The 26518-nt window shown below is 49.0% G+C and overlaps 1 protein-coding gene across 1 annotated transcript in view; it reads left to right on the forward strand.

Moving 5' to 3' along the window:
• Nucleotides 1-26518, forward strand: part of CDH13 (cadherin 13) — a 983749-nt gene that overhangs the window by 359406 nt on the left and 597825 nt on the right. Inside the window, exon 3 of the mRNA XM_062176103.1 lies at nucleotides 16841-17049. Within this exon, the coding sequence (XP_062032087.1) occupies nucleotides 16841-17049 (209 nt within the window). The remainder of the gene's footprint in view (nucleotides 1-16840; nucleotides 17050-26518) is intronic.

Genomic DNA, 26518 nt, shown 5'->3' on the forward strand with positions numbered 1-26518 from the left:
GCCATGGTGCTTATTTATTTTATAGAAAACAACGATGGGGTTTTCTCCAGGATGGAACTCAAATCTCACTTCTTCCGTGAAGACTTCCGTGGCTCAAGCTCATGCCAGTAACTTCATCTTTCTTCGCAGAGATCTTAGTTGACACTCTGGAAGTACCCAGCTCTCTTTAAACGTCTCACTCACATTTGGTTAAGGATGGGTTGGAACGTCTTTCCTATGCACACAGAACCCAGCTTGGCTCTTGGTTTTACTGAAGAGATGAGGGAAAACCAAACCATTAGAGGTGTAAGCTTCGAAACTGAGCAGCCCTGTGTGGAGACAAAGTTTCTCTACAGCTGCTACACAGTGTTGCCTTAGACTCAATTTCAACATCTGTAAAATGGGAAAATACTCGTGTCACACGCAGTTGTGAAAACTAGCAGAGTGGTGAGATGATGTGCGCAGGGTGTTAGCACACTGCCTGGCTTGTGCCAAGAGCTGAAGAAATATTCAACATGAAACAGACATGCATGGGGCCATTCCACCCCAGAGCATTAAGATTAAGTTGAGCCCCCAAGTTGTAGAAATGCAGATTCCTGCGAGGAATACCGGTCCCTAGGAGTGTGTGCCCTCATGATCTGTCTTGCCTCTGGGCCTTGCGCTTCAGCCTGTGTGAACCGGAAACGTGGCTGTCACAGCAGGTGGCCCAGGAAAGCACTCCCAGATGTAGCTCCACGAGCACGGCAGGTTGCCCCCTTCCTTCTCCCCTGCTTTCCATGTCCAGCTCGGCTCCTCACGCCTCTCTGTCTTACTTGTTCTCATCTGTCTGATCCTGCAGAGCTCTTCAGCAAACTCTGTGCTTTCTGCTCTCAAACGCCCACGCCCACACCCAGAACAGAGGGTCTTGCCCTTAACTAGGTCTGCTTTCCTCACGGGGGAGGTGGGATGGACCCTCGGAACTGTTTTGTGCCTTACATTCGTTATCAGTGTTTTCAGAGTCATGTTAATGAAAGAAGAGCTCCACCTTATTCTCCTTTATTTCCCACACACTCAGGTCAAGATCAAACCACCAGATCTCATTTTTCTACCCCGTCCCCAGCCCACAGCTTTGTACTTGTTACTGGGAACCATTTGGATGTTGAAAGAAGAATTTAAGTCCATGATATTTTACTTAAAAGGCAATAAATAAGAGCATAGAAAAAGCATACGTATAAGCATAGAAAAAGCATTACATAGTACAAAACCATGCATATAAAAACACAATGTAAAGTGGCAGAGGAAATACTGCTATTGCTGAAATACAGTATTTTTTTTTTCTGAGTTCACTTGAGTTTTAAGTACTTAAAATACACAGTGACTATTCTCTATCAGTATTCCAACACAGCATATAACTTTGTGAAGATGTTAAAATAATGTGAGAGTGTTAGGGTTTCTGCCTTTCTTCTTTTTAACGCCCCTGCTCAAGGAAATGGTGCTTTGCTTTTTGTACTGAACCAAACCCTCTTTGGAGGAAAAACATATTCACCCCTGGGCTGAGTAGGCCCCACTGTGTTCTCAAAGAAACTCAACTTCCCAATGGTTCTGCTTAGAGAGTACAGAGAAAAGTCAGGCATCTTAGTGAACCTGTGTAAAATAACAATAGACTCCCTACAAGAAAGGAAACAGAAATTAGTGATAAACCGCATTAAAAGAAGACAGATTCCTGTGAGTGTGGGAAACAGACCTTGAAGATAAACAGTTTTGCACGTGAATGTGATCAAAAGCATGAACCAGCTAATTGTTTGGTTCCAAATTAAATTATCATTTCAGATACATAAAAATACAGATATACACAAGTCCCTGTGCTCTTTGGGGTATATTTATCTTCTCTCTGAGTGCTTGTCCATGTATTTAATGACTGCAGATAATGGATTTTAAAAGTGTATTTAAAAAGCTAAGCCTCTTGAGATTCTGGTTGGAATGGGAAGTATCTCCAGGCAGATTGTATTTTAGAAAATTAAAGGCGGTACACAGGCATTGAGATGAAATTTAGGTAAACGTTTGTGAGTCATTTCCCCTACTCTGCTAATTGTCTTTGTGGGTAATCAAGAGACTGCACATATAGGATCCATTATGGATGAGCACCTGCCTTAGCACTTGAGTGGCTTGGCTTAGATTTCTTGCAAAACTGAAAAAAAAAAAAATGACCTTGGCTTAAAGCAAGAATCAACAAACTTTTTCTACAAAGGCCCAGATAGTTAATATTTAAGGATGGTGAGCCAAGCAGTCTTTGGTGCCGCTGTTCCACTCTTCCCTTGCAGTGCAAAAGTGGCCACGGACAATACAACCGAACGGTCTGTGTTCCAAGGAAACTTTGTTTACAAAAGCAGGAGGGGGGCCAGCATGTAGACTCATGAGGCGTGGTTTAGAAGGGCAAGCGGCCGTCTGCTGACCCACGAGTTTGTTGAGCCGGTGCTGGGTCAGCTTGTGTGAGTAGGCGTTTAGCTCCTGGTTCCCCCAGCATCCCAAGCTCGCCTGTGTGTCGTATGACTGTCTCAACACAGCAGCCACTGATAAGCAAACAGGTCGTGACGCCTGTGTCCCCAGATCACTATAGCATCTCCATCCCTGTGCTCTACACAAACGTCAAAACCCACACCTCAAACAAGGGATTATCAGTGAGGGCGCCCAGCAATCTGGTGAAGCCCCCTACCCTGTCTGTCTCCTCTGGAGAGGAAGAGAAAAGCAGAAGGTGAACTACACCAGCCCACCCTCGGGTTAGGTTCCAGTGTGCTCTCCGGCCTGGGAGCAGTCTGGAGGCCAGCAAGCGAGGACTGGTTCTTGCCGTAAATATTTACTGAGTGCCTCCTGCTTGTCTGGCCAGGTGCCTGGGCGAGCCCATTGTCACGCAGAGAAGTTTATTCGAGGGACAGAGTTGAAGCGGGTGGGTTTGACTGGAGTTTGCTTTTTCAAAGTAGGACTCGGGTTAGCAACCATGCAATAGCAGAAAGAAACATGTACCTCATGTGTAAGTGCACACGTGCGTTCCATGAAGCACGTGTACAAGGCCCCTGCTAAGCACTGGAGTGAGAAGAGTGAGGCACTTTTTGTCCTGTAAGAAGCTCACGGTCTGGTTAGGAAGGGAGCAGGGGTACCAGCAGTGGCAATTTAAACTCTCGAGTGCTTGGCCGACAGGCAAGTCACGGAAAAGACTGTAGCAAGTGGCCAATATTATGAAAAGATATCTAACCTTGCTGTTCACCGAAAGACTGCAAATTAACACCTTACTTTCTTCCAACCATCAGATTGGCAAAAAATATAAACATTATATTATCCATCGACGGTGTGAGAAGTGAGAGTGCTAGTCCCCTTTGAATTGGAGTCCAAATCGATAAAACCTTTCCAGGGCACCATTTCCCAGCGTCCACATAAATTTTAAACAGCGTTTCTTTTGGGTCAGCAGTTTCCAGGATGGGACTGTGACTTGCCCATGCACACAAAAGGCAGGTGTAAGGATATTTGCTCCTCCATCGTTGGTAATTATGGAACAGGAGCTGCCTAAGTGTTCAGCATTAGGAGATGGCTTTAAGGATAGCATATCTGTACTAAAACGTGGTAAAAAGTCACAGAAAATAGAACGAGCTAGATCTGTCTCTACATACTGATGTAAAAAAAATCGTTTTAAAACATTTATTAATTTATTTGAAAGAGTGACAGAGGAAGAACAAGAGAGAGAGAGAAATCTTGTGTTTGCTTGTTTACTCCCCAGATGGCCACAACAGCCAGAGCTGGGCTGTTCCAAATCCAGGAGCCTGGAGCTTCTTCCAGGTTTCCCTCCTGGTGGCAGGAGCCCAAGTACTTGGGCCAACTTGTACTGCTTTCCCAGGTGCATTCGCAAGGAGCTGGATAGGAAGTGGAGCAGCCAGGGCTCTAACATGTGCCCATATGGGATGCCGGTGTTGCAGGCTCTACTTTACCCGCTACACCACAGCACCAGCCCCTAAAAAGATTTTAACAGATACCAAAGCAAAGCTACATAGTGAACTATATATAGTTTATTAGTTTGGTAGAATATGCATCAAAACGAATGGTAAATGGGGTCATTTCCCCATCCACTCCATTTAATATTTCTGTTTGTAAAGTGACTATTAGATAATATGTATTGTTAGAGAGGTATGCAGTGAATATATGTGTATAGGGTAGCTGCATGGGATAGAGATGCTGTGTAAGCCTACCCTGAACAGGCTGCAATTCAATAGAATAATCAAGTGTGCACCATTAAAATGTTCATTTCTTTGAACAACCATTTCTCTAAAGAGAAGAAAAACATCATTGCTTTCTGCCTGACATCTCCCCAGGATATGCAAAGCAGTCGTCCCAGCGATCCTATCTGAAAATCGACATAACCCAAAGGTCCTCACTTCACAATGTTTGCAGTACGATTCCAGCGTCTTAGCATTTGAATGTTTTCCGATTATGTCCGTTTAAACAGCTGTGATTCATTACCGTCAGCATCACAGTTGTGTGGCACCATATGCTTCAGCTTGCAGCATGTGTGTGTGTGTGTGTTTCAAATATATACTATACACTTGAGAAGTACTAGCGGTAAATCCCAGGAACCTTAGATGTACGGTGTTTCTGTGCAGAAAGAACATTTCCAGAGACGTGGGGCCTTCTGTAATCACAGTAATATACTTGAGATCTCATACAAAGATACTTCAATTGCAAAAAGTTGCCACTTTAGATGGAAAGCTATGGTTTGCATTTGGTTTGCGTGCTTCCCATGATAATTCAGATAGGGTGGAAGGCAGCACAAAAGCCTTCGACGGCACTGGAATTGACTTCTAGAGGGAGCGCGCGAGGGCTGTTGTTGCCGAGGGAAGAAATCACGGAACGGTGGGCTACACCTTCAGCCAGTGGCCGGAGTCATCCTCCATTCTCTGGAGGCTGGAGCTGAGACAATGCCAGATGGCAGAAGAGAGAGACGCAGTGAGTCTCCTGGCAACCAGAGAATGAACAGGCCTGACCTCCGGGGCTGATCATTGTCTTGCTTACATCCACCAACTCACGTATGCATACAGGAATTAATTGTGCTGCCTGTGTTGGAAGCCAAATCATTGTACTTTAATTTCCCGACCAGGTCTGGTCATTTAGACAGAACCAGTTTGTAATCAGAGCTGACGAGCCTCTCACCCACCACAGTAAAAGAGGAGGTGAGAGAATTAATTGGTTACAAGCAGAAAGAGTCCACTAATATTTTGGTTAACTCTTTGCCCAAACTAACACTGAGCCTAGCTGGAGAGTTGGAGATGAAGCTCAAAGAAGATCTTGCTGGGTAAGGGCTTGCAGACTGCCTGAGGGAAGGCGGAAGGAGATCGTCAAGGTGAACAAGCCGGCATTCTTCAGTTGGATGTGGTTAGATGAAGTCGCCAGCCTTGTTGGTGCTTTGGGAGTACCCATCGCTGCCATCAGGGATGTCAACACGGCTCTGTCACCGGAAACCTTTCTGGACCCTCTTCTGGAACCCAGGTAGCACAAGGCCACTTCTGCATTCCAAGTATTCGCAGGGCGTGCAGAGTGAGGTTGGAAGGTTCCTCATGCACACACTGCCTGTGTATCATTAATGACTTTATGAAAACCGAACTTGAATTCCCAAAGACCAGGGGTCACTCTTCGTTGCTATTTCCTCCTTGTGTTGCTTTGTTTGCTGGGATCCTGGGGGCTTGCGCTGACCTGGTGTTAGAGCAGCAGGGTGTAAGTCTGCCTGGAGCACGCGTCTCAGGAGTCCTTTAATGACAGTTCAGATTTACCAGTGGTGGCCAATTCCGTACTCGTCATCCTGCGCTTCCATGATCCAGAGTAGAAAAGGCTCACAGCCGTGTTGTGGTGTTCCAAGATTGCTTCAGGATTGGCCTGGGCCCATCCGCACATTCTCCCCACCCCTCTTCACAGCGTCGATGTCCCCTAGGCTGTTGCCCACATGATCTTCTGGTTTCCGCTCTCACTGATAGATGTAATCGATTATTTCCGGATTCTTCTCAGCTCCATTTTGGACATTTATTTGAGCCCTGGACACAGGTTATTCAATGCCTGGGTAAACCACGTTGTCCCAGCCTGACGATAACTGGTGGCCACTTCCTTTGGATTCCACCACACTGAAAAGAACTGTTCACTGCTTCTTCCTCCAGGACTTGGAACAGGATTCTATAATAGATGTGAAAAGCAAAATTCCAGTTTTACTGCTTATAGATTTTGAGATGCTTAATCTCTCTGAGCCTTAGCCTTCCTCATCTGTAAAGCACCGTCTTGGATGAACTGCTGGGCAACCTAAGGAGCAAATGTTTAGTCCCCTTCCTGGCATTCAGAAAGTGTTCTCTTAATGGTAACTGTTGTAGAAGAAGGATGCCAACCACGAAAACCCAGCACTGCTATGTTTTGTAGAATGACTTGGACATGATTTGGGTTCCTTCCAGTGTGTGTGTTCATGTGAACTGGGCACATTTTGATTCCATGGTCATTCACATAAGCTGAACTGGTGTGGCGCTCATGTGAGTGACGTTTTTCTGACATGCTCCGCTACGTTGAAAACCAAAGCTGGATGTCTAACAAATTATTGATACCCAGCAAATTTGTCCATTTTCCAAAAACTTTTATTTGCGAGGTGGTGGGGGGGTGGAGGGGTTGGGGAGGGAGGGAAAGAGCCCTCCCATCTGCTGGGTCATGCTCTAAATACCTTCAGTGGCCAGAACTGGGCTGAGGCTCAATGTAGTAGTGAGGAACTCAATCTAGGGCTCCCATGCAGGAGGCAGGAGCTACCACTGATTCACTACAGCTGCCTCCCAGGGTTTATGTTAGCAGGAAGCTGGAATCGGGAGCTAGAGGTGAGCAGCAAGTGTGGGCGCTCCAATATGGATGCAGGCACCTTAACCAGCAGCACCAGGTGCCCTTCACCTCTGACATTGGTCCATTTTTGTTGGTAAAGTGGGTTGGGAAACAAACCCAGCAAAGATCAACTTACTGAATCTTGTGTGAGTACTCAATTTTATGTATCACTAGTTGCCTAGGAGAACACATTCAATTTTATGAGCAAATACAAGAAAATTGGGGTTTGCTTCTTAAGCACTTTTGCGAGGACTCAGCTTCTCGGTTGTTGTTGATTGATCCTCTCCTTGGGCACTTCTGGTGGTGATGAGCCTGCTTATTGGTTGATGTCCTCTGGCTGGCAGAAAGAATTTATTATACTGAAATGCAATTTCTTGGCTTAACATACGGACAGTATGCTGCTTTTCTGTCCTCTGACCCAGTGGTGGAATGGACCACTGCTCCTTCAGTGCGGCAGCCCTCCAGATAACTATGGGGTCCAGGCTTGTAGAACTCTGGACACCATGAAGGTAGATAATACATTTTTATGTTGACATCAATCCCTTGCACACTGTAAGTGAACAGACGCCATTTTTAATGGTTGTGGGATTAATATGTTGAGCCATGGAATAATGGAATTTCCCACTTGTAAAACACATCACCCAGTGCTCCGGTCCCTTGTGCACCATTGCTTCTGAACAGTCCTGTCCTGAAAGGTATCTAGTGACAAGCAAATCATTTGATCCAGAATAAGCTAGATCTTCCAAAAGGTGATCTGAATTTCTGTAGGCTTTTCCAGTGTGTAGACAAATCTGAGGTCACTCAAAATGAGTATTTTCATTGTACTGGTTGCAGCCCCCTCCCATGCATAGTTTTAAGACCTCAACCCACCCTCCTCCTAGGGTTTGTCATCCTGTTGCTTCTGGAATACCTCAGAGAATCCCTCACACATACTCATGACTTGTGTCCCCATGTCCTTTTCTTCTGGCCTCTTGATTCATTAATGTCCCTGGGATGCTCATGGAGGAAGTGCCTGCCCATGGCCTTCTGAGGAAAAGTCTGTCTCTGGGAATCCACAAAGCCATGAACCCTGCAAGATGGCCCAAGGCTCTCCTGTGGCTTCAGCCCAACTCTGCTCTACTCAATCAAACAGGGCCACTCTGACAATTACCCTCACAGTTCGTCATCAGGAACCGCGGGACACCTGAGTCGCCTGTGGTCTGTGGATCTTAAAGCTCAGTGCAGAGCTTTCTGGCTGAACTGCAGGTCCATGGGGCTGACCTAGAAACCTAAGTCTGTGTTTTCATCTCCATTCTGGTTTGGCATCTCCTGTAGAAGCTGTCTCTGTGTGGACCTCCTGCACATCAAGTGTGTCTGTTCATGAAGCAGAAGGTCCCTAGGAAGCCACATGGCTGCTGGGGCATCAGATTCCAGACAGCGCTGAATCCCAGTTCAGGCTCGCTCAGGGCACTCTGCCAAAGGTCTCCAGTTCACTCCAACTTTAAGGCCAAATATCCTTAAGTTGTGGTGGAGTCCATCTCTCCCCCCATTGGGAGGGAGACATGTGTGCACGTAATTGCTAGATAAAACAGAAACTCGGGGTTTTTAAGAGACACTTGTTAGTAACATGAAAACACCAAGAGGAGAGCTCTCTAAATCTGAGGCTCGGTGATTCTTAAACTTGCTGAATCCGTGTTTCTGTTGTGCTGAATGGGTAACTTTCAGACCATCTTGTGCTCCAATCTTCCCAAGAGCTGGTGCCATCATCCTCGGTTCTTTCTGAAGAGTTTCAAATTTGCTTAGCTACCGAGTTGCATCTCTGCTTTTTATTCATTCAACAAACAGGGTTGAGTGTGTACTGTCAAGTGCTGTGCTTTATATAAAGTAATTCCAATTATAAATAGAAATCCACCATGCTTGTAAGGACTATGGCATAGACAATGCACAGCCTTCTATCAAAGAAACCGCCTGCCACGGTTTAAAGAATTTGTGGTGAGAGGAAAATGTAAGTCCCTGACAGAAAAGTCTGGATTCAGAGCTAACAGCTCAGTTTTTAATAGCAGGCAGAGAAAATCCCCTGAAAGCAGTTGTGGGCTCCATCTCTTTCCAAGAGGAAGCCCTGAAGGGTTTACACGGCAAAAATACGTTTCTGCTCAAGATCCCTTGGCTGAATCATTTGCTGTATCTTCAGCTGACATGGTGGAATTGAAACTCAATTTTATCAGAGTTGGAATTGACGAGTGAGATGGTGTTAAGATTCTTCCATGTGTATTCTGTACCTATCAAATCTCCAAAGCCTTTGGAGGCAAAATCCACTCCTGGGTTCATCAGTCAGTCAAGAATGCATCCAGAACATTACGGGAGGGCTGTGGTTGTCGGCACTGAGCTGGGCCTGGCTGAAGCACAGGGTGCTGTTGGATGCATGTGGGCAGCAGGACACAGCAGTGAATCAAGGCTTTAGGATGTCGTTATCACATCACCTGTGGATCTAACCCAGTATGGGTCAGACTGTACGTTTGTGAATGAACCTTGAATGACTAAGAAGCTTGAGAAGTCAGTGTTCACGGAAACCAAAGGAAGTGCGTTCTGTCCTTGTTTGTGGGCAGGTCTGAAGAACCTCTAGACGCTGTGAGTTCTCTAAAAGGAACTCGGTGCCTCTAGACCCCAGGGGGATAGCAAGGCGTGCGAAAAGCAACTAGGCAACGGTCTGTGTCCTGGGGAGAGCACGCAGGATGTTTCTGAACTAAACGCTGCTTACGTTGTGAGAAGATGCCTGTGGGAAGGCTACAGCTCCCAGGATGCCTGACTCGGAGCCTGTGGTGCTCCTGGTGAACCCTCATCCTTATACAAGCAGACAAGCAGAGGCTGAGCACCAACCCCGGCAGACTCTGCCGCTCACACGCAGGCTGTGGTCTGAGTCTCTACAGACGCACGTCAGCTTCAGGTCCACCTACCCTGCTAAGATGTGAGCGTGTGGGTCACACATGACCACGCACTCTTGAGAGAGTGGTCCAGAATCCCTGCATTGGTTCACACCTCTCTCTGTGAGCAGGCCTGTTCTATATTCTGCAGATAATTTTAAATCCATCCGCATTTTCGTAATTCCTGGGATCATAATACAGCTTAATTTGCTCCTGCACACACTTCTAGGTGGTTAGGAATCTCTGCCTTCTGGGTTTTCATCTCTAAGAACCATATTCAAAAGAAAGAAACAGAAAAGCATAAAACCAAGGTCAAGAAGATTAAGCCCCTTAATTCACGTGCCAACTTCCCATTTCAATTGTGGTTTTGTCTCCTAGCTAAAGTTTGTCTTTTTATGACATTTGCATTAAGCCCAGAGGACATTTTGAGTGGAAACACGCTGAAAGCATAATTGAAACGCTGAGTGGTGCCATTCGTCTAATTTGCATTTTTCCCCCAGGTGGGGAGAGTTTGCTCCCCCCTCCTTTCTCCCAGGGTGTTCAAAGATTATCTCAAAGAATGATGCTATGCAATTGATTCCAATAAATCCTCACGTACAGTATATTATATGTATAATTTTTTTTCTTTCCAGAAGCTATTTTAAATGCCACTGTGATAAACCATGTAGAAAAGTCATTTGTGGCTCCAGGATAGCACAGATAGTTCATCTGCCCCCTCAAGGAGAGGTCATGAATATTTGTTCACAAGTTTAATTGTTTATCAGAATTTTTCCTTTCAATTATCCATATGGTGTCATTTTGACTGCTTAGGATATTGTCACTATAGAAACACACATTTTTAAATAGATATCAATGATTCAATTCATTAAATATGTTCTTTGAACTGTGCTTCAAAATGCAAAGTGTCTGTCTCTCCTGTAGAAGTTTGAGAGTTGCTGACATCTTGCTGGAGTCAACAGTGTTGGGAAACTGAAACAGTGACGGGGTCTGATCTCATCCATGGCACCTTTGGGAAGGAATTCAAAGTGAGATAATAATCTGTGAGAAAATCTGAGTCTTCTCCAAGGGGAAGAAGAAGAAAATAAAAAAATCATGCATTATTTCTCCTTTGACAAACTAGTTTTCACGTCAGATCCGCCATTTAGATATCACAGAGCTGAAGCCGTAGAGAGGATTTTGGTTTGTGCCCTCTCTAAGGCTTGTTTCTTTATCGTTCCTACATTATTCATGTGAGATGTGCTGGCCTCCTGCCAGATATTTGGAACTCAGAGCCCTCCTGGATTATCAACTTGAGCAGAGTGAAACCACACAGGAGCATGTCTTAATGAGGATGGGCAGAGAGGAGTGCCGTAGCCAAGGCAGCCTCTTCCGAGGGGCCCCACGCTGCACTGGGAGCGATGCAGTGGATACAACTTGGTTTTTAAATTTGCTTCTTTAGGTTTCTTTTAATGTGTGTTAGAAAAGCACACCTAAGTTTCCCCTTCACTGCGCTTGTGTGAGGCAGGTAGGGCTTCTCCAGCACAGGTGACAGGATTCAACGATGGGTACGGCTGGATCAGAACCACTCACCCCATGCCTGCTCCCTGGCAGTGATGCTACTGTAGCCATCTCCATGGTAACTGCACACAGCTGGCAGACTGAAGAAAGGGTCCCTGACTGGAAGGACACAGGAGCAGGCAGAAAAAGGCACGAGAAGGAAGCTGCCCAGAAAGCAAAGATTGCTGCCCTAGCGCCCAGAATTACTGGATAGAACAGCGACAGCTCTCATTCCGAGAGGACCATGTTCTGGCCTGAGTGCTTTGTGCATCCAGCTGTATATTAGTTGTTTACAAAGTCCCTAGGGATAGCAGTACTTGTGCAGGAGGTACTACTTTTAGTCTACTTTACAGAGGAAGGCATTGAGTAAAAATGTGGGAGACTCAGAAGAAGCTCCTGGCTTCAGCTTGGCCCAGCCCCGGAAGCTGCAGCCATCTGGGGAGTGAACCAGCGGATGGAAGATTTCTCTGTCTCTTCCTCTCTATCTGTAACTCTATCTTTTAAATAAATAAATAAAATCTTAAAAAAAAAAATTGTTGGTTGGCCAAAGATCATAGGGCTGGTACATGAGCCAGGATTGGATTAGGGCTCACAAGCTTGCCATGAAAACAGCCCTTTTAAGGGCACAGGAATAGAAGATCCTGGCATGGTAGGACCCCAACCTCCATGTTGTGCCAAGAATGGCTGGGAAATGTGGAAACCTGGCAACTGGACAAGTGCTTCATTATCGCGAGTCTTGGTTCTTGGCTCCCTCGGCATTCAGTTCATCTGGAGGGCTTTTATGAGATACTGGGTGCACATACTCCAAGCCAGGCTGGTTATTTCATAATGTCAGGAAGGAGTAGGAGCAGGTGTTGCTGCATTTTCGTGATAATTTCCTAAGTAGCCAGCCGTGAGAAAGAACCATGGCCTAAAGGACCTATTCCCACATTGGCAAGTGGTGTGGAGAGGAAGTGAAGACCTGGTGATGCAGTTAGCCATTTGGCTTTGTTGGGGAGGAAGATAGGATGCGTTGAGTGCCTGCGCAGTGCCAGGTCGACGTAGATTCTTCTCTCTCAGGTAGACCCTCACCTAGTACCTCTGATGACCCTACAGGGATATGTGGTGTTCCCAAGGAATTAGCAATAGAGCGACCACCTTCTCCCATGTCATTTGTCTATACCTAGGAAGCAAATATGCCCAGAGTTTGGGCTATAAAGGCAGACAGATCAGATCAGAGACAGGTTCTTGCTGTCCTTTTCAGAATATGTGATCTTGAGTGAAGTAGGTAAAAATCTCTGAAGCTCTGTCTCTTGCACAATGGAAAACAATACTTACAGATTACAGAGTGCATATTCACAGTGGGACTGTAGTGCCCCCAAGGGGGTGAAGTAGGTTCCTGGGGGGAGAGATACAATTGTTCTTAAAAATATAAAGGATAGACGTACATGGTTATATAATCACATAAAAGCATATCTGAGATGCTAAAATTCCATGGGAGTGGTAGCAATTAGCACGTGTATTCTAAAAAGGCTCCTTAGGGGAGTAGGTAATGACAAGATGGAGTCTGAGAAACGTTGGTGTAGATTGGAGTTGATCCAAGGCTGAAAGGGGGTGAATCATGCCCAGTCCTTGGCCCAAAGCCTGGCATGCAGGACCATTCATTCAGGGGTAGGTGTGGCTACTGTTATCCAACCATCCTTCTACTCAGGACACCTGCACTGATCCCAGTCATGTGGCAGGACTATGGAAATCTTTGTGGGGTTACAAAGCAAGATAAGGCATCACCCCTGACTTCTCTGGGAGCTAAGTCAAAGCAAAGCACAGGAGGCAAAGGAATCTCATGAATGGACGCACACAGGGCCCTGGGAACTCGGGAGAAAATGGTTAAGTCTTTCACTTCCTGCTCATCTCCACTGCTGGCTTCACCAAGCCCAGAGGTCACTCGAGTCCATCATCTCAGTGCCCAACCTTGCCTGCCACCGCCTCTGTGCACAGCGTGGGGGAAAGAGCCCCGGTCACCACCACCAGAGCCTTGTTTTATTCCTGGAGAATATCCAAGTCAAGTGGAATCACTGTTGATGGCCTCCCATATGGAGAAGCAGTCTGTTAGCAATGCATGAAAGAATAGAACCTGATTCCTGCTCTTGCCTCTGCTAGGAGAAACAGATACATAAAGTAGACATTGATGCGGCCGGCGCCGTGGCTCAGTAGGCTAATCCTCCGCCTTGCGGCGCCGGCACACCGGGTTCTAGTCCCGGTCGGGGCACCGATCCTGTCCCGGTTGCCCCTCTTCCAGGCCAGCTCTCTGCTGTGGCCCGGGAGTGCAGTGGAGGATGGCCCAAGTGCTTGGGCCCTGCACCCCATGGGAGACCAGGAGAAGCACCTGGCTCCTGCCATCGGAACAGCGCAGTGCGCCGGCCGCAGCGCGCCTACCGCGGCGGCCATTGGAGGGTGAACCAATGGCAAAGGAAGACCTTTCTCTCTGTCTCTCTCTCTCTCACTGTCCAGTTTGCCTGTCAAAAATTAAAAAAAAAAAAGTAGACATTGATGAAGCATGATGCAAAGGGCTGTGTGTCCCAGAAACTCTGGGAACCAAAGGCAGTGTTTGGGAGAATTCCTGGAGGTGAATCTTGAAGAATTGTGCAAGGCTAACATGGTGAAGAAGGCAAGAAGTACCTTCTGCAGAGAAGTAGTGATACGAGCTGAGGGGTGCAGGTAGGCACGGGGAGGTGCTAGTAGGCATGGGGAAGTGCTGGTAGGGGTAAGGTATGGCATGAAGACAAAGGCAAGAAAGAGGTTGATTGACAGCCTGCACGTGGAAGGCTTTGGGTGCCATGCATTGTTTTGCGTGAGGAGCCCTGACTGCTACATGGTTGCAGTGAGAGGGTCCAAGCTTCCCACATAGCCTTTCCTCTGCTTTCTGTGCCAGTCTCATTGGCTGATTTCAATTTTCTGGATGCTGCAGGATCTTTGCACACATTACAATTTTTGTCTAACTGAGGTAGGTCCCCTTTGATTTGCAAGAGTTTTGGATTAATGTCTGTCTGCCTTATTCGACATCAAGCTAGGAACTCTCTGTTCTTTGTTCAACATAAAAATCTCAGCACGTAGAATGATGTTTGCTCTCACTAAATATCTGGTGATGGAAAGAGGGGAAGGAATTGAGCTGTGAAGCCAGAGCTGCCACCAAGTTGGGCACATTGCCCTCCCCCACATCCCCGCCCAGCCAAAAGTGTCTCATTTGATCCTGTCCAAGGGCTGGGGAATCTTCATGCTGGCACCTGAAGCAACAAGTTACCTGCAGGCCTTGTCACTTCAGTAATCGTCCTCCAAAGGATGATTGCTGATTGAAGATAACATTAAACCAACCTTGATGTGTCTCCATACCTGACTTCCTCAAACTGAAAACTAGACATGCCCCATCAATCCTGGCTATCAAGGTGGTCACAGCCAGCAAGCACAAACTGAGAAATGCAGGCTCCCCAGAGTCCACCTGTCTGTCAGTGACGATGGCCTGAAAGCCGACCCAGCCACACGAGCACTGAGGCGCCAATGCAGAGTGACCACACGGTGGCGCTAGGATCGGTGGATATTCTTGAGGAAGGGGGAATGGGACACTGAGGGCCAGAGTGAGGCAGGAGGGCTGTGCTGTGTAGGAGGTGTCTTCATTAAGACCGTGTGGTGGTGAAAGCCTTGTGTGTCAGGCTTTACATGTTGGTTCATCATTTACCAACTGCGTGTCCGGGGCCCTGCCTTTGTCCTTTCCAAGCTGCAGCCACCTTACCTACACACCGTAGGGGAAGGGGAACCAAATAGCATCTTATTCGTTGTCTTCACGGAGGTTACGTAAGACAGCATCTGTAAAATGCTCGTCCCGAACCTCACATGTGCCGGATACTCAGTCCACATCAGCTGTTTTCATTATCAGCTAATGCGATCATCTTCCCAGAATAGAAAAGTCTTGGTTCATCAAATATTCATATGACTTTAATAGTGTACTAGGGTCTATATAGATGTTGTCATTAAAAACATACACAAATAATGGTGCTAGGAGCAATATCCTAAGAACCTTAAACTAGAAATAGCCCAGGGAGACACTGAATATCAGCCCCACAGTGGGTTACTGCGCAGTGGCTAGTGACATCGGTGACTCGTGATGCTGGATGGTAACCAGTGGTTACCGTCGAGTGGGCGGGGTACATTCCTTGCCTTGCAGCCACAGGTTTGAGTCTCACAAAATCGAATATGGAACAAAACAGACCAAACCTGCTAGTGTGCATACTGTAGGGTTCTGTTGCTATGAAGGGAAAGCTGACCTGTGGCGTTAGAAGTCAGCTGAGTGTGGCCGCTGTGGAGGAGAGGGGATCTCACTCGGGAAGGGAAGACATCGGGTGCTAGATATGTGGCACGCTCACTTACGGAAGTGTGTTGAGTTGTACGATGTGTGCACATTTCTCTCTTAGGCTTCACTTAAAGGTTTACTAAATAAGGAGGCTAAAGTTAAACTGTGTGATTCTATGCTTACCCGTAAGGGGCTTCAGTGTCACGGGCAGACAGGCAAACACAGCACACACAGTATGCTGTTGTGTGGCAGGTGCAGAGGCAACAGAGAGGGGAGCATGATTGGCTGTCATGGCGTTGTGAATGGTGGTGTCCCAGTGCTGTGTATGGTTCCTGCAGGCAGAGTGCTTTTCCCTGGGTCCTCACACGCACTGCTAGGCCATTCAGCTATAGAAGTGTCTTCCCGTCTCTCCACTGCCTGCATCACCACTACCACTGCCCTCACCTTGGCCAGGCGTCATTGGTACAACAACTAACTGGTGTTCCCAGCCCATCTTCTTGATCTCCCCCAAATAGCTCTCTGTAACCCAGATCTAAATTAGAACGTCTGGATTTCTCAAAAACTCCTCTTTTGATTCTGACCCAGCACTTGCATAGCACTGCTCTCATCTGGATCCAGAACACACGATGGAGCCCGACCTCCTCCCCAATAAAGAGACCACTGCTAGCAGGAAGCACCCTCTCTTCCTGACATGCCCAGTTTGTCAGAGATGTTTCCAGTGTCGTGTTCAGCCCCTTCTACAGCCCTATCATCTCTTCCTCATTTCAAGTTCACCTCTGATCTAAGCACACTTGAATTAGTCTTCCCTTGATTCTGTCTTCTTACTTAGAACGTGCTCCACGCTCTCAAGGGCAGGCTAATGTCCTGTTCATTTTCAAGACCCAGTTCGAATGCTGCCTCTGTGCAGCTGTCCTCAAGGCCCCAGGCACTCTGAGCTGTTTCCTTCACATGTCCCTCTGCCACGTCTGACTGTCCACTCTGTCCTGTGTGTGTCTGCCGCCTCACTGGTTAGCACCTGCCTAGATCGTGGGAGGTGACCCAGGATGCACCTGGGTTGTATGAATTCCGTCAGTACCGAGTTACTTGGGTACCAGGGGTTTGCTGCAGGATGAGTGGGCAACGTCTGTAGATCCTGGGGTAGGAAACAGTGAGATGAGCGCTGTTTCACAAGTCTGGGGTTTCTCAAGGACTAAGCCGCCGTACTCACGCTCCTGCCACTGTTCTGTTTGCTTCTCCTCAGTGACCTTCAGTGACTGTAAGGGAAATGAGAAGCTGCGCTACGAGGTCTCAAGCCCGTACTTCAAGGTGAACAGCGACGGTGGCTTAGTGGCCCTGAGAAACATAACCGCCGTGGGCAGGACCCTCTTCGTCCATGCACGGACTCCCCATGCCGAAGACATGGCCGAACTCGTGATCGTTGGGGGGAAAGACGTCCAGGGATCCTTGCAGGTAATGCCACTGCTGGGGATGGGTTGGGGCCATGGTGGAGTCCTGGGCTCTGCTGTCTGGCGTGGAAAATGGGTCTTCAGGTCACTATGCTGTCTCCATTCTTTGAGTTTTGTTATTGTTGTGAATGCCAGAAACCTGGAAAGGAGAAGGTGCGGGAGGTGTGGTGGGGATTGACCGGCTCATGTGACTCATGTATTTCCTGGTCAGCTCTGTCTTCAAGCACAGCCGTGTGCCTCTGCCCATGTGATGACGGCAGCTTTGAGCCGCATCCACCTGTGGGTCCATTTCCCTCTGCCCCCTCCTGCAAACACTGCGTCCATTGGGTTGCGATGCTGTGGTTGGCCAAGGCTGGGTCACCGGCCTTTTCCTGAAGCAGGGGTACATTCAACCCCACCCAGCTAAGAACACGAGGTGAGAGTGAAAGAAGGAAAGCTAAGCACAGTCAGTGATGGTGCTGTTGTCAGAGGAAAAGGACTGGGCGCCAGAAAGGCAAGAACCAGGGTTGTCGAGCCGGTGACAGTTGCACATGGCACCTCTCCCTTGGGACCCCACACCAACACCCATTCCCTTCCTTATGCACAGGCGTGCTGATCCCTGCATGGGCTGTTCACTTGTTAACACCTGAGCTGCCACTCAGGTTCCTGTTGTTACAACTGACCTGTCCCTTTTTCAGCGGAAAGGTAGACTGTGGCTTCTTGACTAGAGGAGGCCAAGACACTTGCCGAGAGTCCATCAAAACAATAGCAACGACCTGTCCTTGCCTTTCCTCCTCTCCGCCGGCCCCGCCTTCCTCAGGTTTTCCAAACCCGTAGTTCTCCTTGCCTCCCTCCCTCTGTCACCTGCTTTGTCTGCTGACTCTGTTTGGGAGTGATGTGAACACAGGTTTCACAGCTGGAGAGCAGACACAGCACAAGTGGCAAGGGAAGCGTTGCCTTCCTGCCTGCGCTGTCTCCAGGGTCGTGAAAGAATCGGCCACTTCTCTGTCTGAGGACTAGCGGGGTTCCCAGGCTGGGCAGCACCGGAGCGGCCCGGAGGCTCATGCAGACACCGCCGATCACTCCTGGCTGGACCCAAGTGTCCTGCCCAGGGCAGTGCCTCGGCGGAAACTCTGGAAGCTCATCATCCCGCCGATGATGGGCAGGCGTTTCCAGGGCTGGAGTCTGTTTGCCATCCCCAGACCAGATGAACTCCCTGTTCTTCCCATCCGTGACTATTGGTTACGGGTACATCCCAGCCTAAAAAAGAAACCAATGCAGCTCACAGATAGTCTCCAAGAAAACGTGGTTTTCAGCGTAAGAAACCAATGTGGAAACCCACTGACACGGTGCAGGCCAGCTTTTCTGTTACTTACCCTCAGCCGTATTCACAACCCCTCACTGACTTGGGTGTCAGTGAGTTGGCAAATACCGAAAGCCCCAAAACTGTCAGGACGCGCTGCCTGGGGGCTCACCAGTGCTGTGCAGACCCTCACAAGACATCTGCTTATGGGACTGAATCTATTCAGATGGATGGGGTCCATCACGGTCGGTGGTTCTCCTTTGTGTCTAGAAAAGATGGCATCGAGGCCAGCGCCGTGGCTTAACAGGCTAATCCTCCACCTGTGGCACCGGCACACCGGGTTCTAGTCCTGGTCGGGGCGCCGGATTCTGTCCCGGTTGCCCCTCTTCCAGGCCAGCTCTCTGCTATGGGCCAGGAAGGCAGTGGAGGATGGCCCAAGTGCTTGGGCCCTGAACCCGCATGGGAGACCAGGAGAGAAGCACCTGGCTCCTGCCATCGGAACAGCGCGGTGCGCTGGCCGCAGCGGCCATTGGAGGGTGAACCAACGGCAAAGGAAGACCTTTCTCTCTGTCTCTCTCTCTCACTATCCACGCTGCCTGTCAAAAAAAAAAAAAAAAAAGACAGCATCGTAGTATTTTGCTTGGAAGAGTCGGAGGGAACCTGGGCACTTCTCAGAGCAGATTTCCCCTTGAGGGGTGGGAGACCTGGGGCCGTTAGGAAGGGACTCAGCCACAAAAGGACAGTGTCTCAGTCCTCATGAGATGGCCTCCAAACGCTACCCGAGCCCTGGTGTTTCTCATTTGCCGCTGTGTGAACACATCGTCGACACAATGCGGCTGCGACTGTTTGCTGCCTGTAAAGCGTGGTGGAGGCTGCTGTGCTGTTGACTTTGCCAGACTCCAAGCGGAATGGGCGTTCGTCTCCCGCCTCCGGCAATTTCGTGAGGTTTGAAAATAGGCCTTGTGCAGATGCCCAGATGTGTTTGTAAGAAAAAAGAAAAGGCCCCAGAAAGGAATAAAGGAAAAGAAAACAACATAGATAGCAAAAGACTCCCTCTGCAGACAGCGCAGGGTTGAGTACTCTGTAGATCCCATTGTGTGCAGCCACGCAGGCTGACCACTGGAGACGGAAATCAAAGCCTGCAGGAGTGGGCACGCTCCTGGCTGGGGAGGGACCGTGAGCACGCGTGTCCGTGGGAGGCCGGTGAGTGGCGCTGTGTGCCCTTGGGTGAGGAGAGGACGGGGAGGCTGGGCAGGTCACAGTCACGTGGGGTCACCTGTGTGCCAGGTGCCGCTCTCGTGGGCTGTAGGCGCTGGCTCCTGTGCCCTCCCTAGCAGCTGTAAGGGAGGGGCTGCGTCCTCCTGTCACTGAGGCACAGAGAGGGGAGCGGCTCACCCTAGGTCACACAGCGGTCAGGAACAGCCTGGTGCTGAGACCCCAGCCAGGCCTCGAACCACTCCACCAGGCTGCTGCTGCTTTCCCTGAGCGGGATGGGCGTGGCTGGGCCTGGAGGGAGGGGCCCGATTGCACAGTGAGGAGCAGCTCACAGGGAATGTCTGCCTCTTAGCTGCGTGTCCTTGGGGAAATTGCTGTATCTGTGAGTCTCCCCTCTGTTTTTATCTGTTGGCTGTGAAGTAAGGGTGGTACTAACCTCCCAGGATCTTCACAATGCCTCTTTTTCTAAATATCCATTCTCCCTGTCACTCTACCGGCCGGGCAGCTGTGCCACGAGGTGGCTGTTGGCATTGCCCATGGACCAGGAGACGAAAGCTTGAGTTGCAATGGAGGAAAACAAGAAATGGGAGATGTGGCTTGAAGGAAGAAAGAGCTAAGGTTCAGTGTCCAGATGGTTCCATGTTGTCTAGCCTGGAGGATGGAGAATAATTGGACCAATCAGGACAGGAGGGACTGGGAAGTTGCCTGTACAGGCTCACGTGTGTTGAGATGGGGGCTCCCAGGGACATCGCGATGCAGAAGTGGGGAGTTGATGGCTGATCTACAACCAGCTCATAGGCTGTGGACCTGGGGAAAGACACCCCAGTGGTAGGAGTTTGGGCTTTGAAATGTGTGCTGCACAATTTAGTGCCTGTGGTCTGGTCCCTCAGCTCTGAACCCCCGATTCTCCAGTACGGTGTGGGGTAAGATCACAGATTGCTCCGCTGGATCCAGACGTCAAGTGGCAGGTGCTTTCTGGGGTGTGACTGTGGAAGAGGAGTGGGACTCAGTGCATTCAACGAGGCCGTGGGACAGAAGCCAGCGATGGGGTCAGGGGCAGAAAAGTCAAGCTCAGAGATGCAGCCAGGGTGCCCAGGACAGCACAGGCAGGGTGGATTTCTCATTGCTAATTACACACCATGTTTCAGGAGGAAACCATTCTCTAAGCCTCGGGTACTCAGCACAGTCCTGTTTAGCAGTAGCTCCTCTTCAGTAAAAGGAGGCATCTCTTATTTGCAGCTGCTGTTTGCAACACTGTTTCACTCTGAAAGCCCATAGCCCAAACCTGTGTGGTCCAATTATTAATGGCTTAATTAGGGATTCTCCGGCTATTCCTGCATTTTTAATGGGCTGCCCAGAATCTGGTAGTGAGAAGGCTGAGGAGCAGCTTGAACCCTGTCTTAGGCATGCTCGGGGAAATCGTTAGGAGGGGGCGAGGTTGACCTTTTTGGTGCAAGAGCATTTGCTAGGCTGTGGAAGACAGGGCAGAACCTGATGCGCAGAAGTGTCCCTGGACAGGACTGAGACATGGCCCTGCCTGATATGCCGTCTCTCACTGCTGACAAAGATGGGGGCGGGGAGCGGAGGTGTGTGTGTCTGTGTGTCTGTCTGTCTGTCTGCGTACCTCGTACACAGGGCTGCGGACACATCCATGGAAAAGCTTTGTGTTTCGTTCCTTCTGCAGGGATGCCTTTACCTGGAGGGTAAATGGGATTCTTCAACTCCATTGTCCAGGCTGCTCTCCTCCCCCAATCCAACATTTTCTTTCTTTTCTTCCTGAGTTAAGCAGTTGTAGCTGACAAAACTGGAGGTGATGGCAAGGAACCCTGGCATCCATTACTGAATTGGGTGCAGTACATCTGGGAACGGGCATCAGAAGCTTGCAGGGATGCATGTTGACCTCTGCTGTGGGAGTCCAGGGAACTGCCCTTAATCCGTCCTGGCATGTGGGAGCCCAGGCTCTGAGCAGCTGTAGATTTCGGATGTCTGGCGGGTCAGCTGGGTCCTTGGGACAGAGCACAGTTGACCAGGAGTCTTCTCTGACGGTTCCTTGTGGAGAGCTGTAGGGGCTGCAGGCCGTGGGCTGGAATCTGGGGCCCCTGTTCCCAGACTGTGCAAATCAAGTGCACATCTGGTCACACTCTGCTTCTGCTTAAAGCTCCCTCACTTCCCGAGCTGCTTTCCCAGCCCCTGGTGTCAGCTCCAAAGCCGAGGTCTGTACGTGTCCTCCCCTCAAATCCAGCGCCTTCCCATTTGTAAGTGGTTTCACCTGTCGGCACATCACCTCCCCTCGGACCTGCTCTGCAACCCCTTCCAAAGGGGGCTGCCTCCTGCTGCTCTCCCTCCCAGCCCCCCCCTTTCTCTCCCTGGGCTTCCTCTCCATCTGTAATGACGAGTAGATGTCTTTGTTTTTGCCTGGCTCTCTGGTCAGACTGTGAGGTCTGTGCGTGAGGAATATAGGCATGTAGTCCGTTCCCTCCCTCCACCTGTGTGCACAGCTCTGCCCGCAGTGCCCAGCACACAGCCAGCGCTCAGTATCCTTTGAACAAAGGCAGGAGTGTGATGGGTGACCCCTCTCACACCGCTCCCTAGTTTGAACTCTGCCTCTGCTGATAACAAGCCACCTGTGGTTTCTTGAATTGGCCAAGCTTGCCCATCCCTGCACACTGGCTGCTTCTCTGCTAATAACCACCCAGGGGCCAGCACCCTCTGACCTGGCTGACCCAAGGATACTGCAGGGCTGGCCCTTCTCAGGGACAGCTCTCTGAATGACTCCAGCTACTTTTCCTCTGTGCCCTGCACGGAGCCTGCCTGCCTGTCCCCTTCACAGCTCCATGCTTCGACTGTGCGCCCGTCTGCAGGCTGATCTGAGCCTGGGCAGATTCTGAGTACTGCTCCAGCACCACGCTACCTTGGCGGGAAGCCTGCCCTGCCCTCTGCCCCAGCCTCAGCTGTGAAATGGGTTGGTGACAGTATACCCCTTAAGGGAGTTAATAGATGCAGAGCACCTAGACTAGCACCCAGCCCATTTAGGCACCTTGATGGCATCAAGTCCTGCTCGTGGCTGTATGGTCACAACCAGCCTTGACCATGCATGCTCAGTGAGTGAAGGTGGCAGCAGAGGGGACTCACTCTGTCCTGCCAGACGTGACTAAATCCCATGCCGTCCACACCTGGCATGGCGGTTCGAGGGTATGGGGGCGGGGGGACGTTTCTCATCACCACTCCCGTTCCACCTGCCCCCTCTCTGTGAAGCATGGACTGAGTGTCCTAGAGAGGGAATTCTCTGTTTCTGAGGACCAAACACCGTGGCAGAACAGAAATGTGAGCTCCAAATAGTTTGTGTCTTCCCTGGAGGTCTGTACAGGTGTTTTCAGTAAAGGCAAAATGGGCTCTTAATCAAGTCCCTGAAATTAACTGCAAAAAAAATAATTTGCTCTCTTTTTAAGTCATTTGAAGACTCCTTTTACAAAGGAAATGAAAGAGACAAAGTGACCACAGAAACTGAAAAGTCTGCATTTAAGGCTTGTTTATCTCGCTTGCTTATCACCACTGTAAACATGCAGTTTAAAAGACATAATTTTGGCTCCTAATCCAGTTTGAAGAATCAGGATGGAAATAGTTCCAAAAAAGTAAAATAAAGTAAAAGGAGCAATCAGAAGAAGGAAACTCTTGGGAGGAACAGTTGTTTTTGTTTATAGTTTTTAAGATAAAACACACCCAGAAGCCAACAGCAACAGTGCTGGCTGATATCTGTCTTGCCCCTTGGGTTACAGCCATCTTCAAACCCACTGCGCCCCAGAGTCAGCGTTCTATCAGCTAAGGACCCGGTGGAGTGATGGCCGAGGACCCCTCTGCTCTTGCCCTCTTGTGTTCCGAGGAAGGGGACCTTGTTGTTATGGAGGAAAACAAGGGGAGCCTGGGATGGCCTGCAGTGGGTATTGGACCACCCAACAGCCGCACAGTCTGCCAGGTCACCTAACCCCTGGGAGCGTAGGTTTTCTCATCTGTGCGTGGCAGCTAAGACTCCAGCCTTGCGTGGGTGCCATTGTGAGACACAGGGAAGGATGCGTTACCTGACCCAGCACCTGGCTCCCCGAGGACTGTCAGCCACGGGTCCATCAGTGGTTCTTGCCTGAAGAACGCAGGCAGGTGTCATCCCTTCTGGGCCTCCCCCCCACTTTGCCTACCTCACACACTCGAGACAGAAACACATTGGTTCCTGAGACACACTCCTTTTCTTTCCTATCCTGGCCAACCATTTAACTCTCCTCCTTGCCTTCCTCGGTACACTGTCTGACCTCTGCGATGCCTGCCACACTGCAGCCAGGTGGACTTGACTTCCTGGACAAGCAGGTGGACAAGCTTCCAGGATGCTTGAAAAATATAGACAACCCACTGCAGTAACATCAGTGACCTTGACTCCAGACCTCACCCACTGACTGCCAGCCGGTTGAGCTGGTCAGTGACCTTGACCCTGCGTACATGAACCATGTGTTACCACCACAGGGGAGTAGTCGCTGTGCATTCACTGGGGTCTTAAAGAAATCATGAGTTAAAGATGCAAACGCTGAACTCGTTTAACAAGTATGATAACTTCAACAACCCATATCCATTTAACTGTCATCCAAACTGGGGGAAATTCATAGCTGAAAAATGATCCGGAGAGATGGGAGAATTGGGCCTAGAGTGTGGTATTAGGCTGGTGTGCGATGACACGGGCCTAAATTGTTTTGTTTGTGGTCCCCGGCTCTGGGAGACTTTTTAAATACAAATAAAAAGGCATCCTTTCTTTGATTCATTAATTTAAGGAGATAACTGATTGTTTTGTGGATCAGAACCTATGAAAATTATATTCTGAAGATTAACTTTAATTGAAATGCTTGGGGGGGAAATAACTGATCCTACAGGAAGTCTAGACAACTAAAGGAAGATTCTTTCTGGCTCGGGAAACCTCTGAATTTCCTTCCATGCAGCAGCAGGGTCCAATTGAAATACAACACAAGCTGCTTGTGTCATTTCCTTATGGTTTCACAGAGTCACCTTAGAAGAAACAGGTGACATTCATTTTAGCAACGTATCTTATTTAACCCACCATTTGTTTGTGTTATCATTTACCTTATCATTTCCACTAGTGATCCCTGTGAACATGATTAGTGACTTCTTGTAGGCTGCTTCTCATACCAAGTCTTGGACATCGAGTGAGCATTTTACATTCGGAGCACGTCTCTATCTGGACTCATCCCTTGTCAAGCGTGCGATCACTACAGGGGTGAATGGCTGCTCTGGAGTTCTTCTGGGACGCGCACGTGTTTTGATGGAAGAATGAAGAGGACAGCAGTCCTCTAGGTGCCCTCATTCTGTTAGGTCATGGCGTTGGACGCTCTCACTCACATCTTTTCCTCTGATCCTTGCCAGTTTCCTGTTTTACAGGCGCTGAAGTGGCTCTGGTCCAGAGAGGTTATGTAACACAGCCAGTGTCAGCCTCTATCAGTCAGAGACAGGATTGGGAGCGGAGCTGGCCCTCGGATGGGGCGCACTTGCTGCTTCACTGGTAGCACTGGAAGTGACGTCAGCCCTGGTGTTTTTTTCTATTCTCTGGTAAAGACTATGAAATAGCACAGGGAAATTGAAAACCCGTAAGGAAGACAGGTAAATCCGTGGTTGAGTGAAACTCCTGAAGAAATTTTAGGTGAGTGGACAAGCCCTGTGTTATGACTTTAAAATTTTTTCCCTATAAATAGAACCTTTGGAAAAGAACCCCATGGAAGCAGCACAAGGTTACCAAATGCAACTGCTCCCAAGGCCAGAGACCTTACCTTGTTCATCTTTGTAGTCCCAAAGTCTGGGAAAAATGGCTCCTATTTTTAAAATTATGGCTTAAAGTTGTGTTTGCATCTGCGTTATCTGACTAGAACCTCAGAACAACACTGCCATTCCTGTTCTACCAGTCAGGAGACTCAGAGGTAGGGCTTACGTCACAGAGCTGGTCACATGGCCGCCCCCAAGGCCAGCCGGGGCTGTTCAAGTCAATGGAACCTTGGGCACTGCACCTGGTGTCTGTGATGGAATCAGGTGATACAATGAATGAATGTTTTGTAGCCTCTCTGATATGCTGCTGCCCTCTTATCTTTCAGCACCGTGAATCTTTTGGTGCCATAAGTCAAGTACCAGTAAATTGCAAATGTAAGAAAAGGGTGGTCACCTCCTTTTGATAGCCCCCTCATCCCTGAAATTTTAAGAGTGGTTCATGCAGAGACCCTGGAGGCACCGCAGGCATTGCCAGTAAGCTGGAATGCCCTTATGGGAGACGAGGTGACACCGAGAAGTGTCAAAGCTGCTGGAAAGAAAACCAAATGCAGACTGAGCTAGTCTCCTGCGGAATTCTAGGTAGGAGGACGAGCCCGATGTTGTCATGACACCCGAACACAGTTCTCCTTGTGACTGGAGCCTCAGATGTGCAGTCTCATGGAAGGTAGTGTACGGTTTCCAAATCTAAGTGTTGGAGCGTTCTCTATCCCGGGTCTACTCCTCCTGTCTGACAGGGGAACAGCTCCCGGGATGAGAGGACACAGCCCTTGAGGGAGAACCATTGGATCCTTTGGTCTCTGTTCTCAAAATGTAGGTAACGAAGGAAAAAAGGGAGGATGTGATATTTTTTATTCTTTCTCCATCTAGTACATAAGTTAATCAAATTACATGGTCTCACCCAAACTTTTAAGACAGAAGCCTGAGCGTTTGTAGAAAAGTTAGCAAAAATGTTTTATCCCTAGCCAACTGTCTTATCCAGTCTACCTTCCTAGGGCAGACACGTGTGGACCATGTGACTCTGTGGCCTGGGCATGGTTTGTGATGGATGCCAAGGTGGCAGTGGCCTTGGGCTACACTATTTACCTTCACCTAAGTCACTTGTTTAGGGGAAGCTAAGTCTACCCTCAAGATACCACAGGGGCAAACTGGAAACACTTGAACCCTG

This window comes from Lepus europaeus, chromosome 19 (genome assembly GCF_033115175.1).
Source record: "Lepus europaeus isolate LE1 chromosome 19, mLepTim1.pri, whole genome shotgun sequence".
Lineage (NCBI taxonomy): Eukaryota > Metazoa > Chordata > Mammalia > Lagomorpha > Leporidae > Lepus > Lepus europaeus.